The sequence below is a fragment of the Rhinopithecus bieti genome, unplaced genomic scaffold, assembly GCF_001698545.2.
Source record: "Rhinopithecus bieti isolate Rb0 unplaced genomic scaffold, ASM169854v2 scaffold_3527, whole genome shotgun sequence".
In the NCBI taxonomy this organism is placed as follows: Eukaryota; Metazoa; Chordata; class Mammalia; order Primates; family Cercopithecidae; genus Rhinopithecus; species Rhinopithecus bieti.
In genome coordinates, this window is record NW_016804488.1 from 231,067 (window position 1) to 243,688 (window position 12,622).

General features: G+C 45.8%; 1 protein-coding gene across 1 annotated transcript in view; it reads right to left on the minus strand.

Annotated features, from left to right (window-relative positions):
• PKD1L1 (polycystin 1 like 1, transient receptor potential channel interacting) overlaps positions 1-12,622 on the minus strand; it is a 203,514-nt gene that overhangs the window by 49,982 nt on the left and 140,910 nt on the right. Inside the window, 6 exon segments of the mRNA XM_017868553.1 lie at positions 370-480; positions 6,609-6,727; positions 8,688-8,864; positions 9,304-9,388; positions 10,488-10,623; positions 12,349-12,511. Coding sequence (XP_017724042.1) covers positions 370-480; positions 6,609-6,727; positions 8,688-8,864; positions 9,304-9,388; positions 10,488-10,623; positions 12,349-12,511 — 791 coding nt within the window.

The window sequence follows — 12,622 nt, forward strand, 5'->3', positions numbered from 1 at the left end:
AAAAAAAAAAAAAAAAGAAAAAAAAAAAAAAAAAAAAAACTGTTTGAACTTGAGTGTCAGTTATTATGAACTGCAACCATAGGCTTTGACAGAAAACTCTGATGTCTCCAGCAAAAAAGAAACTGCAAGATCCTGTTTTGGCGCAGAACTTAAAATTCCTTGAAATATCCTAGTTTCACTATTTACCCCAAAGAAAATGCTAAGAATGTATCCAAAGTCTGTGAATGGAGGGGGTTTTATTAATACCAGGGAAAGTGTGACAACCTTCCTTATATTTCATATGTGGGTTGTGAAACATGGGGAAGGTGCACACAGGCTATGGACTAGTGCAATGGCCCCAGATCTAGAGGAGTTACCCAAACCTCCTACCTTGCAAATTCTTTCCGGATAGCTTGATTGAGGGAGTATTCATCTTGAGAAAACCTCCCATACATTATACCCAAAAGCAGAAGAAGCATGAGGATGTCCACGGAAATGTCTCTGTAAGAAGAGTTTTTAAGTTAGCATCCATACAGACCCTGTATGTAGGTATCTGAATGTTTCAATCTGCAACTTTTCTTTTGAGATGGAGTCTCACTTTGTCACCCAGGCTGGTGCACGGTGGCACAATCTCGGCTCACTGCAACCTCCGCCTCCTGGGTTCAAGCGATTCTTCTGCCTCAGCCTCCCGAGTAGCTGGAACTACAGGTGTGTGCCACTACGCCTGACTAACTTTTGTTATTTTTAGTAGAGACGGGGTTTCTACATATTGGTCAGACTGGTCTCGAACTCCCGACCTCAGGTGATCTGCCCGCCTTGGCCTCCCAAAGTGCTGGGATTACAGGCATGAGCCACCATGCCGGTCCAAAAGATTTTAAATGAAACTCGGCTTTTAAATCCCTGGGAGGAAATTTTTGTATAAAGTGTGAGGTGTGTGTTGGGGTTTATTTATTTATTTTGCATATCAATACCCAGTTTTTCCAGCACCATTTTTCTTTTTTTTTTTCGAAACAGAGTCTAGCTCTGTCACCTAGACTGGAGTGCAGTGGCACAATCTCGGCTCATTGCAACCGACCCGTCCCTGGTTCAAGTGACTCTCCTGCCTCAGCTTCCTGAGTAGCTGGGATTACAGGCACCCACCACCACGTCCAGCTATTTTTTTTGTATTTTTAATAGAGATGGGGTTTGACCATGTTGACCAGGCTGGTCTTGAACTCCTGACATCAGGTGATCCACCTGCCTTGGCCTCCCAAAGTGCTGGGATCACAGGCATGAGCCACCATGCCCGGCCCCCAGCACCATTTTTAAAAGACTATTCTTTTTCCATTGGATCATCTTTGCGTCTCTGCCAAAAGATCAGTTGAGCATATTTGGGTAAGTCTATTCCTGGGTTCTCTATTCTGTTCCATTGATTTGCATGTCTATCTGTCCCCAAACATCATGCTGCCTTGGTTTCTGCAGCTGTATAGTATGTTTTAAAGCCAGATAGTGTCCGTCCTCTGACTTTGCTCGTTTTCAGAATTGTTTAGGCTATTCTAGTTCCTTTGCTTTCCATATAAATTTTAGAATCAGTTTGTCAATATCTGCAAAAAAGCTTGTGGTATTTTGCTGGGCATAGTGGCTTGCACTTTGGGAGGCCAAGGCAGGCAGATCACGAGGTCAGGAGATCGAGGCCATCCTGGCTAACACGGTGAAACCCCATCTCTACTAAAAAAAAAAAAAAGATAGATAGATAGATAGATAGATAGATAGGGAGAGAGAGAGAGCCGGGCATGGCGGCAGGTGCCTGTAGTCCCAGCTACTCAGGAGGCTGAGGCAGGAGAATGGCGTGAACCCGGGAAATGGAGGTTGCAGTGAGCTGAGATCGCGCCACTGCACTGCAGCCTGGGCGACAGAGTGAGACTCTGTATCAAAAAAAAAAAAAAAAAAAAAAAAAAAAAAAAAAAAAAAAAAAAAAATCTTGTGGTATTGCATCGAAACTGCAGAAAGACTCGACACCTGAACATTACTGAGTCCTCCAATCAACGTACACAGTCTATCTCTTCATTTATTCAGATCTTCTTGACTTCCTTCATCAGAGTTTTGTGGTTTTCAACATACAGATCCTGCACACGTTTTCTTAGACTTACGTCCATGTACTTAACTTATTTGGTGCTGTTGTAAATGGTATTCCTTTTTAAATTTCAATTGTTCATTGCTGGTACATAGGAATATAATTTACTTTTGTATACTGACTTGTCTTGCAAACTTGCTAAATTCACTTATTAGTTCCAGAACCCTTGTTTTTGTAAGTTATTTGGGATTTTCTGCATAGACGATTTATGTCATTTGCCAATAGATGGTTTTGTTTCTTCCTTTCAAATCGATAGGTTTTTAATTTCTTTCTCTTGCCTATTGCATTGGTTAGGACTTCCAATGATGTTCAATATGTGTGATCAGAGGTGACATTTTTGCCTTGTTCGTTATCTTAAAAAACATTCAGTGTCTCTCTATTAAGTATGATGTTAGGTGTCGAGTTTTCATAAAGACCCTTTATTAATTCAGGGAAACTCTTTACTATTCCTACTTCTACTCCTAGTTTGCTGAGAGATTCTTTTCTTTTTTTGGATGAATTAATGTTGAATTTTATCAAATGCTTTTTCTGCCTCTATTGAGATGATCATATGGCTTTTCTTAGTCTGTTAATATGACGAATTACATTAATTGCTTTTCTCATGTCTCTTCCAGTCTATAAGTATCATCTCTATTTATTTTTGCTTCTTTGCGATCTATTTGTTGAGCAAGTTCTCAGAGTCCTGCTTTTCCGTGGAGGTATCAACATACTCTTACCGTAAACTACAAGTTGGCAAAATCACTTCAACAGATTAAGATTGGACTGTTTTGGGTAGGTTGCCTCATAGATGATAGTGTTTTCCCACCAGCGGATACGGAACGTCTGATGTTTTTCTCTCTCTCCTTCTCTCTTTTATTTTGGCCACTGTTAATGAGCAATGCCTAGATTCATTACTTCATTAAAACTGCAAAAATGGTCAGGCTCTAATTCTATTGCCTGGTCCTCATTCATTAGCTGGAATTTCTCTCTCCTGTCCTGTTATGTGGTTTCCCAGGGGTACAGTTTGTATGGGAATGGCAGACTTTCACTGGCTTTTATAAAGTTGGTTTCTGATCAATTACATTGCGGGTGTTGGCTTTAGATAGATTTCATGGCTTTAGATAGATTTCATGAACTTCAATTCAGTAGTTTCTAATCTTGATGTCAAATTACCCCATGTTTGACCAATCTGAGCCTCTTCAAACTGGCTCCTTGGTCCTCTGACAATGACTCCAGCAGTTATTAATTGCTCCCTTGCCTAAGAAATATTCCAGGCTCATCTTAAACATTTTCCATCACCGTCTTCAAATCAGGAATCCCAGTGACTCCTATTTCTTTTTGGCGGACCAAATCTAGGTATTAAAAGTGTGTGTTGCTTCTGGGCTGTTTCTAGGTCTTTTCTTGCTGGAAAGATCTAGAAAAACATATTTTTTTTCCTTAAAAAAAAGAAAAAAACCCGACATGATTCCATACCTATACTTGCAATTCAAATTCAGGACTACAGAGTTTCGACTTCCTTGAACTCAGATCTGTACCTTCTTTCTCTCACATCAAGAATTCCACTTTTAAAGGACACCAGGAATGACAGAATTAGAAAATAACAGACTTCTTCATTTCCTTTACCCCACAATAAATCAACAATGAGAATAAAGATACTAATGCTCCACTAACACGATTGGTGAAAACAGCTTTAACGTGTTTTCCCTTCGTTCTTTTCTGTACTTAGAGACTAGGCTTATAAGTTTGAGTTTTTAACCTTAACACAGATTTTAAAAAATCGTATTCCTTCTCTCCCCGTAAGTAACTATTAATATTTCCTAAAGGTGCCTGGATTGTCTTTCCCTTGTTTTATTTAGGGTGAGCGGATCCACAGGCACGCATATTCACGTCCCCTTTCATTAAGCAGTGGGCAGCACAGCACGCCTGCTTTCCTCCACCTGGCTTCACTCCTGCAGTGAATCCTACAGGCCTCTCCCTGGGAGTCTGGAGGGATAGTCCTCATGCTTCTACATAGCTGGACACTACTCCACTGTGTTCCTGTCCCTCCAGCAAGACATGTGGGTTCTTTCCAGGCTATTCTCATTACAAAAGTTCCCACACAAATTGCTTTGTGCATGGGGCTGCTCATGTTTTCCTTACTGTGTCTTTAAGAGCGATTCTAAGAAGTGGGGATGCTGGATAAATAGTAAATGAATCTACCATTGTGTAGAGACTTCGAATATCCCCCATAGTGGCTGTACCATTTTGCATTCACACCAGCACTGTGTGAAGGACTCTATTTGCCGTGGCCTCACTGACAGAGTATGTGGCCACACTTTTGGATTTTCATATTTAATTTGCAATTCTCTTACTGTAAGTGAAAGAGCCATTTGAATTTCTTTTTTTCTGTGAACTCTCTGTTCACTTTTCCAGTCCATTTTCACGTTTTAAAGAGCTGCTGTTCCTTCAGGCCAGGCATGCTGGCTCATGCCTATAATCCCGGCACTTTGGGAGGCTGAGGCGGGTGGATCACTTGAGGTCAGACCAGCCTGACCTACATGGGGAAACTCTGTCTCTACTAAAAATACAAGAAATTAGCCAGGCGTGGTGGCGCATGCCTGTAAACCCAGCTACTTGGGAGGCTGAGGCAGGAGAATCGCTTGAAACTGGGAGGCAGAGGTTGCAGTGAGCCGAGATTGAGCCACTGCATTCCAGCCTGGGCAACAAGAGCAAAACTCTGTCTAAAAAAAAAAAAAAAAACAAAAAACAAAGAGAGAATATTAAAATTTTGTTACAAATATTTTTTCTTAGTTTGTCGCTGTCATTTTATTTTACAAATAGTTTCTTTTAATGTAGGAGTTATTTTTTTCTCTTCAAGTTTTATGTAATCCAGTTTATTTTTACTTTCCCCTTTTGTGTCTGGATTTTAAGTCATAGGGAAGTTTTCCTCAGTGAAATCTTAGAGAAACTTAAGATTATGCCTAAGTGTATTTTGTTGTATTTATTTTATTATTTGCTTTGTTGAATATGATCTTGTATTAAATCTCTGACTTTTGCTTGTATAGAAATATGATATTGGTTTTTGTCTTTTAATTTTATAACCTAAAACTTTACCAGTTTTGCCTGTTTCCTAAATGCTTTCTCTGGGCCTGTTCTGCTTGGTTTGGATGCTTCCCCGAGCAGTGCCCCAAGCCACCCCACCCCAAGGCTATGTCCTGGCAGAGCTGGGTGTGGTTAGTTCTGAAGGCTGAGCTGGCCCAGCAGCTCCAGACCTCCAGACCTTGCACTCACCTGTAAACTTGACTGTGCAAATTCCTCCCAGATGTGCCCGCCACACTCCCAGTGAAGAATACCTACAGGAGCTTGGGGTTCTCCTATTCTCAGATACATCAGATACCCCATCCTTCCCTCCACCATGTTCTGTAGCTGCTGAGCTACAGGGTGGGTGCACTCTCTGGTTGGTTCCCACCTGAGTGCCTTTGGGGGTGTGTGTGGTGGCGGCCAACTCATGTAATTTTGTTGTACATGTTTTCTATGGGTTTTGTTTTTGCTATCTTAATTGCTCTATTTTATGAGGAGATTTGGTAAGAGTAAAAAACTTGGCCACTGCTCCATCTTCCCGGAATTCCTCTCCCATTCTCCTTTAAATGTGACATCCTAACACAACCACAGCTCTTTTCCTTGGAAAGGGATGTGAAAATATTTAAGGGGAAGTTAATGGTGTGCCACATTGTATGAAGGGATTGTTTTTTAAGGAAGATGGTTGGAGGTGCTTCTATGACATGCCATTTTTAAAAAACTATCAGAAATTCCCAAATCCTTGACAAACTACACCAGAAAGATTTGCAGGAGACGGAATTCGTGTTTTGAATTTGAAGAGGGATTTTGGCTAGCATTTAGAGAAGGCTCCCTGTGGTGGCTGCCATCCAGCACCACCATGATTGGAGGGGGATGGTACCACTGAGAGAAATGTGTTGGAGGTAGACGTTGGAGAGCTTTGCCACAGCATGATATTTATTAAGGTTTGTATTTTATCTAAAAAAATTTAAAATATGTTATGAACACCAGCTGTGCATATCTGAATATTAAATATTTGAAAATACCTGTCACTGGGCTAAATCCATGCCCTAAGAAGCGGTGTTGCATTTATCTTACGAGCTTCCACATCCCTGTGGGTCCCAGTTGGAGAAGCAGAAGTCCTAGACCATGTGCTAAGCACACGTATGGGTGGGATGAAATCCAATTGTGTGTGTGAATCCATGCTCGATGCATGAAGCTGAGGCCCAGAGGAGGAAGCTTTCTTAATTTCTCATCATGGGCAAATTGTGGAACTGAGTTTTCTGACTTCAATTCTGTTTCCCTGAATTCCTCCCATCTGCTGGGCAGCACAGGCTGTTACATAGATAAGGATAGCTCTGGGGACAGCAAGGTGGTCCCCACCCCAACTCCCGACTCCTCCAGGAGAACAATCTCCCAGGAGGACCAGCAGCAGTGGGGCGCCCCCTCCGAGAAGGGAGCTGGAGTGGAGCAAGCCCTCCCAACAGAGGCCGCCACCCACCTCAGGGCAGCCTGTGTGCGACTCTCTCTCCTCATCCTCTCTCTGGTGACCCTCAGATGGGCCTTGGAGGGTGGATGCGCCCAGCGCAGGTGGCGAGCTTGTTGTCGGGCAGCCAAGACCTGTCAGGGAGAAGAGCCCGGTGAGCCGTGGGCTGTCGGGTGGAAGGAGAGAGGCCCCTGGTGCTCCTGCCAAGCCAAGGAATGCGTCATTGCTGTGCTGTACATTCAGCCTGGCATTTGGGAACAAAGAGGCACTTTGTATGAATAACATAGGCCAGGTTGTTGGGGAAGTGATCAGAGACGGGGGGTAGACCCATTTTTAAAAATCTGCTCATGTCCCAGGCAAGCTTTTTTGGCAGGGATTGCAGTTGGGCTATTACAAAGAGCTGCTGTACACGAGGGGTGTGTCTACTACCGTCAAATTACAGCAGCAATTATCTTGGGCATTGGCACAGTATTTTCTTTCAGAGACTTTCAAGGTATGAAAAAATCATTTTAAAGTATAGCCTTAGCAAGAAATGATCTTTCTTTTCTTTCTTCAAAAATCATTTTTACTTTTATACTCTGTTCGTGGACAGGGCATAACAGTAGCCAGATAAATGAACTCATTGTAGGTATTCATTCATCAACACACATTCACTGGATCAGACACTGGGGACATCTGAGGAATCAGAGACAGTCCTTCCTCCTAGAGACTCTGGGCTTCTAGGAACTCAACAGCAGGGATGCAAACAATATAAAGCTGCACATGCAGGGTGTTGGGAGTTAAGTTACTCCCTTCAGCTGTTGTGCCGTTCTGAGAAGGGAACATGTGTGGCCGAGAGATCCGTGGGGAGGCTTGGGTGTGGGGGGCATCCCGATTCTAAGGTGCTAATGAGCCATTCGTAGGTTTGGAGATGACAGCGTGGCCCTCAGGATCAGGCTGAATTCATGTGAAGGAGCCTCACCCCCAAGGCTGGGATGAGAGAAAGAAAATGAACAAACTTGCAGCACAGCAGGGCATATCTGCCCGAGGGGAGAAGAGGAAGGACAGCCTTCAAAGCACAAAGGAAAGCTGAGATCCAACAGGTATGAGGGAACCAGGGCAATGCTGCTTCTCAAGAGCTAAGGTGCTGCAGGGTGGGGGTGTAGGAGGAAAGGGCAAGGTGGGCCAGGTTTGGGCCTCAGACTCCCCTTTATTGCAGTATACCCTGGGCCTAATCATTCCACATCATCTTTAAATGGGGTGCAGTGATGCTGCCTAATTCATAAGGTGTTATAAGCAACAAATGATATGACAAATGTAAATACAACGTAGGTGCAAAATAGCACAATGACTAGTACATAGCCTGTGTGCACCACCCATCTTCAGCAGCAGCAGCCCTGGTTTCAGGCAGGGCTGAGAGGCCTCGGACAGGTCCTCAGACACGGAGTTTATCAGGATCCTTTGCGAGGAAGAGGGCGGAGATGAACAGAGGCCCAGACCAGGGTCTGATTCTAAATGAACTGGGATTGGGTCCTTGGTCATAAGTGATTTATGGTTATTACAAGAGTACAGAATCGCACATGCATTTCATGTGCACTTAATCAATGAGCCTGTGAATTTCTTTGCAGTGGCCAGTATACCTTTCTCTTCCTTCATATCATTCACACTGCCCAACAGAATGCTACACATATAATAGGCAAAACTGAATAAAAGAAGGAAGAAAGGGAGGGAGGAAGGGACGAAGGGATGAAGTCAGGGAGGGAGGAATGATGGGGAGGAATACATTTTCTGTGGGTCCACTGAAGGGCAAATGGCCTAAAAGTTCTCCAAAATCATGACCAAGAATTAAGAGTTCTCATTTGCTTCAGCATTTTAAAATATGCTAATTTTCTTGATGCTCTAACTTCTTTAGGATGGGAGTAAAAAAAAAAAAATCAGTCCTATGTGTTCATCTATCATATATGTGTGTGCAAAGAAACATAAGAAATTAAGACATCCCATGGGTCTCCAAAGATGCAACCCAATTTGAATTCAAAGCCTACATTCAGATATGCGTGATAGAACATAAAGCAGTTTTTTAAAGCTCAATTTGCACTGCATAGGTCATTCTTTTACTTTTTCAACCTCGCCTGCACAGTCAGGAATACTGCAGCTTGAAGAGAAGGGGAGGCGAGTCCAGGAACGTTCTGCCAATTCAGAGTCCAGATCTCTGGTAGCCTCACGTAAAGACTCAGTAAAAAAGTGGTTGTCAGCTCTTCTTTTCCAAGCAAAACCCAAGGCCATGAGGCACACCTGGAAGGAAAAACATGACAGAGCAGAGAGCCGCCCTGTGTCTGTGTTCATTCCACACAGAGCTGTCCTCCTGTCCCCTAATCATGAACAGGACTCCATCTCCCAGTTGTAAAGACACCAGCAGTCACTGCCTTGGATTCCCAGCCCAACTACTCACCAGGTGTGGCCTCGCCCAAGAGACCTAAATTCTTTGAGGCTCAATTTCCTCAAATGAAAAATGTGGGTTAAAGTGGTTCACTTCTCAAAGATGTTTATGAGGATTAAAGAACAGCCCCTTGTGTAGCTTAGCACAGAGCCTGGCTCCTGGTTCTCTCTCACCACAACTGAAATCAGGGTGTAAAGAAAAGTCATACACCACCAAAATGAAGCCTCTATTTTCCCTTCCTGTCTAGGTCCCCTCCTGATGGAAGGCACTTCTACCATGGAGGGTGTTTCTTACCATAAGCGGCTGGGTGATGAAAACACAGCAGACCACGGAGAGGGACAGCAGATGCAGCCACCGCACACACTGCTCCTGGCCAAACCTGCCCCCAGCGAAAGTGTGGTGGTCAGCACCCTCTAGGGCAGCAGGCCACCCAGCAGTCATTGCTGCCTAAGCACAAACACTGCCTGAGAAGGCCCATGGCCTCGCCATGGCAGGAAGCCAGCTGTGGGAGTGGTGCTGGACGTGGGCAGTGTCTGCTCATCGGAGGGGAACCCCTGTCTGCTAAGAGGACACTGACCTCCCTGAAGCTGCCCAGTGGGAAAGAGAAAGGAAAACCCAACCAGCAGATGGAATGGAGCACAGAGAGGGGAAGGGGGAAGAAAACAGGTTGGGCTATAATAATTATAACAGCAGCAACAACAAAAAAGCTGGATGCCAGTGGGCACTCCGCTAGGGCAGGCATGATGCTAACAGGATAGCTTTCATATTTCAGCTGCTCCTCCCCAAGCCCTAAGAATTAAGCTCTCTGATGTTCCTATTTTACAGATGAGCAAACTGAGGCACAAGAGAGGTCTAAGTACCTGCCCATTCTCACAGAGTGATTCAACATCTACAGCTGAGATGGAAGAGACGGGATGAAAGGGCCTTGGCTTTGCGGCTGCTCTTTGTGGTTTATGAAGACGTGGGCCATGGAGCCACACTGAATGACCCTGCGGTCTCCGATGGCGAGTCCAAGCTGGACAGGAGCCAGAGAGGCAGCATGTGCCGGGGTGACAGGATCAGAATCTGTGACACATGCATCATAATCCCTGTCCCAAAGGCATATGCTTTTTCAAATGATGGGAGACCATGAACAGCATATTCTAGCCAGAGCTCCTGGCTGGGACCCGGCTCCTCTCAGGAGCTCTGCAGCTGGGTTCCTTCCTTCCTTAGGCGGGCGTCCTGCAGCTTCTTGTTTAATATGTGGACTCCATCCAGGCCTTCTGCCGTGGCAGGGCTGACCAGGCCAAGCCACCCATTGGGATCTGCACATGATTTTATTTATCCCAGGAGGTGGGAGGGAGAAATGAGGGAGAAAATAGCAATAGCGACATCTGGAGCCTGCATCCGATGAGTTCCCAGAAACGCAGGGATTTATTTACAAATGTGAGACTTTCCATCCGAGGACCTGAGGATGTTTGAAAACCTCTACAGCTCACCTGTAGCCTAGAAATCCTGTTCCCAAACCACAGGCCAGAGAAGCGGTCCCACAAATGGCCCACACTGCAGAGCTCCACCAAGGCTGAGGGGCCCTTGACCACCGGGACATTAGTCCCTCCAAACCACTGCTGGGTGCTGCGGAAGAGTAGGACAGAGACAAGGCAGCTTAAGAGACCTCGGCATCTCCATCACACGGAGTGTGGTGGTGAATCTCAGGCATCAACTAGACTGGGTTGCAGGGTGCCCAGGCATTTGGTTAAACATGATTTTTGAGTGTGTTCGGGGTTGGGGATGTTTCCAGGTGACATTAACATCTGAATCAGCAGACTGAGTGAAGCAGAGGACCTTCCTAGCCACGGGCCTCCTCCAATCCCTTGAGGTTCTGAATAGAATGCACAGGCTGAGAACAAGGGAACTCCTGCCCGACTGCTGAGCTGGGACATTGGTGCTCACCTGAGGGTCTGGGGTGGGGGTGGGGGTGGTGAGCAGCAACTCCTGCCTTGCTGTGCCCTCAGAAGGCTTTTGGGGACCTCTTCTTCTGAACAGACCTATGGATCCCCAACATCAGAGGCAGAGGGATCAGTTTCCATTTCAGACCCCAAACAACTAAGCAGGCTGACCTGGGATCTGAGGGTCTGCCCTGATTTGGATCAGGTCCCACACACCATGAGGGACAGGGCTGTGACTGGTCCCCTGTGGTTTTCATCCTTCCCTCTCTGCTATGTGATTTCCCCAGCTCCAGGTACAGGACCAGAGGGCTGCCATATATAGCTCTTCATACCTCCAGGTGCAGCCGTCTCAGCCCATTTTCTAGCGACTGCTCTTAGAGGCAGGATGCCATGTTAACCTAGGGCAATCGAGCACAACACCTTTCAACAACTAAGGAGCTCTTGCTGGGAAGCTGGTATTAGGCAAACCGAAGGACACTGGCTGAACATAAATCAAGGAATGTGAGCTGTGGCTGGGACAGTGGTGTCGCCCTGAGCCACACCTTCTCCACAACCTCATCGGTGGCTGGTCTGCCAGTGTGAGCCTTGTACTCCTGAATGCTCCCTTTCAGCCCAGCCATGTGTCCAGCTTGTCTGGGAGGGTCGCCGGTCCTTGGGATGAGTTTCCCTTCTGATCTACTGCTGATACTTGTGCCTACACTGAAGGCTCACCTGCCTGAAGCTTATTCACTCACAGAAAGGATCTTTTTTGTGCCTCACTGTGTTAAGTGCTGTGCAGCATGGGTCCAACCAGACATAGCTGCATGCACAGGCCTTGCCAGTCATTGTGAACAAGCACCTGAATCCAGTACACAAGGACCTGGGCTAAGCTGGAGCCTCGAGAAAACCATCTGTTCACGTACCACATGGCTCCAGGATCCCAAAGCCACACACCCCTGCCAGGCCAGGCCCACCACTGTCTCCCCTTTGCCATGATTTGGCTGCCCTCCTAGGATTGCAGCAGGATTCAATCTCCCTGGGCACAGCCCTGGTTGTTCTAGGGTAATCCCTGCCTCTACCAGTTCACTGCTGAGATTCCAGCATAATTGGAAGCTGGGACTATCATTCACTGTCATTAGCATTAAAAAATGCAAAGCTTCAAATTCCAAAATACTTAAAAAAGGTTATGAGTATATTACTGACTTTTAAAAAAGATCTGACCAAACTTACATTAAGTACCTGCCAGAAAGCACCAAGACTTTGGAGGAAAGTTGGATGCCTCAGTTTTGGGTGGGCCCATGCCTGGTTTTCAGATGAGACTGGAGTATTCAGTGACATTTGGCCCAAATGTGGTTCTGCTTGCCCCACCTCTCCCAATGGCTGCAGGTCTGCTGGACTGGCAGGAAGGGGGCTGTGGTTGCAAGCCAGTTACCTTGAGTACAGGGAGGGCAACAGTGGCTTTTCCCCATCAGAGTAGTCCTGCTGTGGTCACCCCCATGGGCCTCCAGCTTAGGGGCTGGACAGGCTGTGCCATCATCACTTGCCACCTTCCTTTGGGCCCTGCGACTCCCAGAGACAATGGCTGATGCAGGATGCTAGAATGACAAGGTCATGCCAAGGTTAATGTCTCCACAAACAGGGCTTCACACGTGACGCTCAACAGTGGTGTGGCTTGCTGCCTTCTCAGAGGATGGGCCTGACATGGG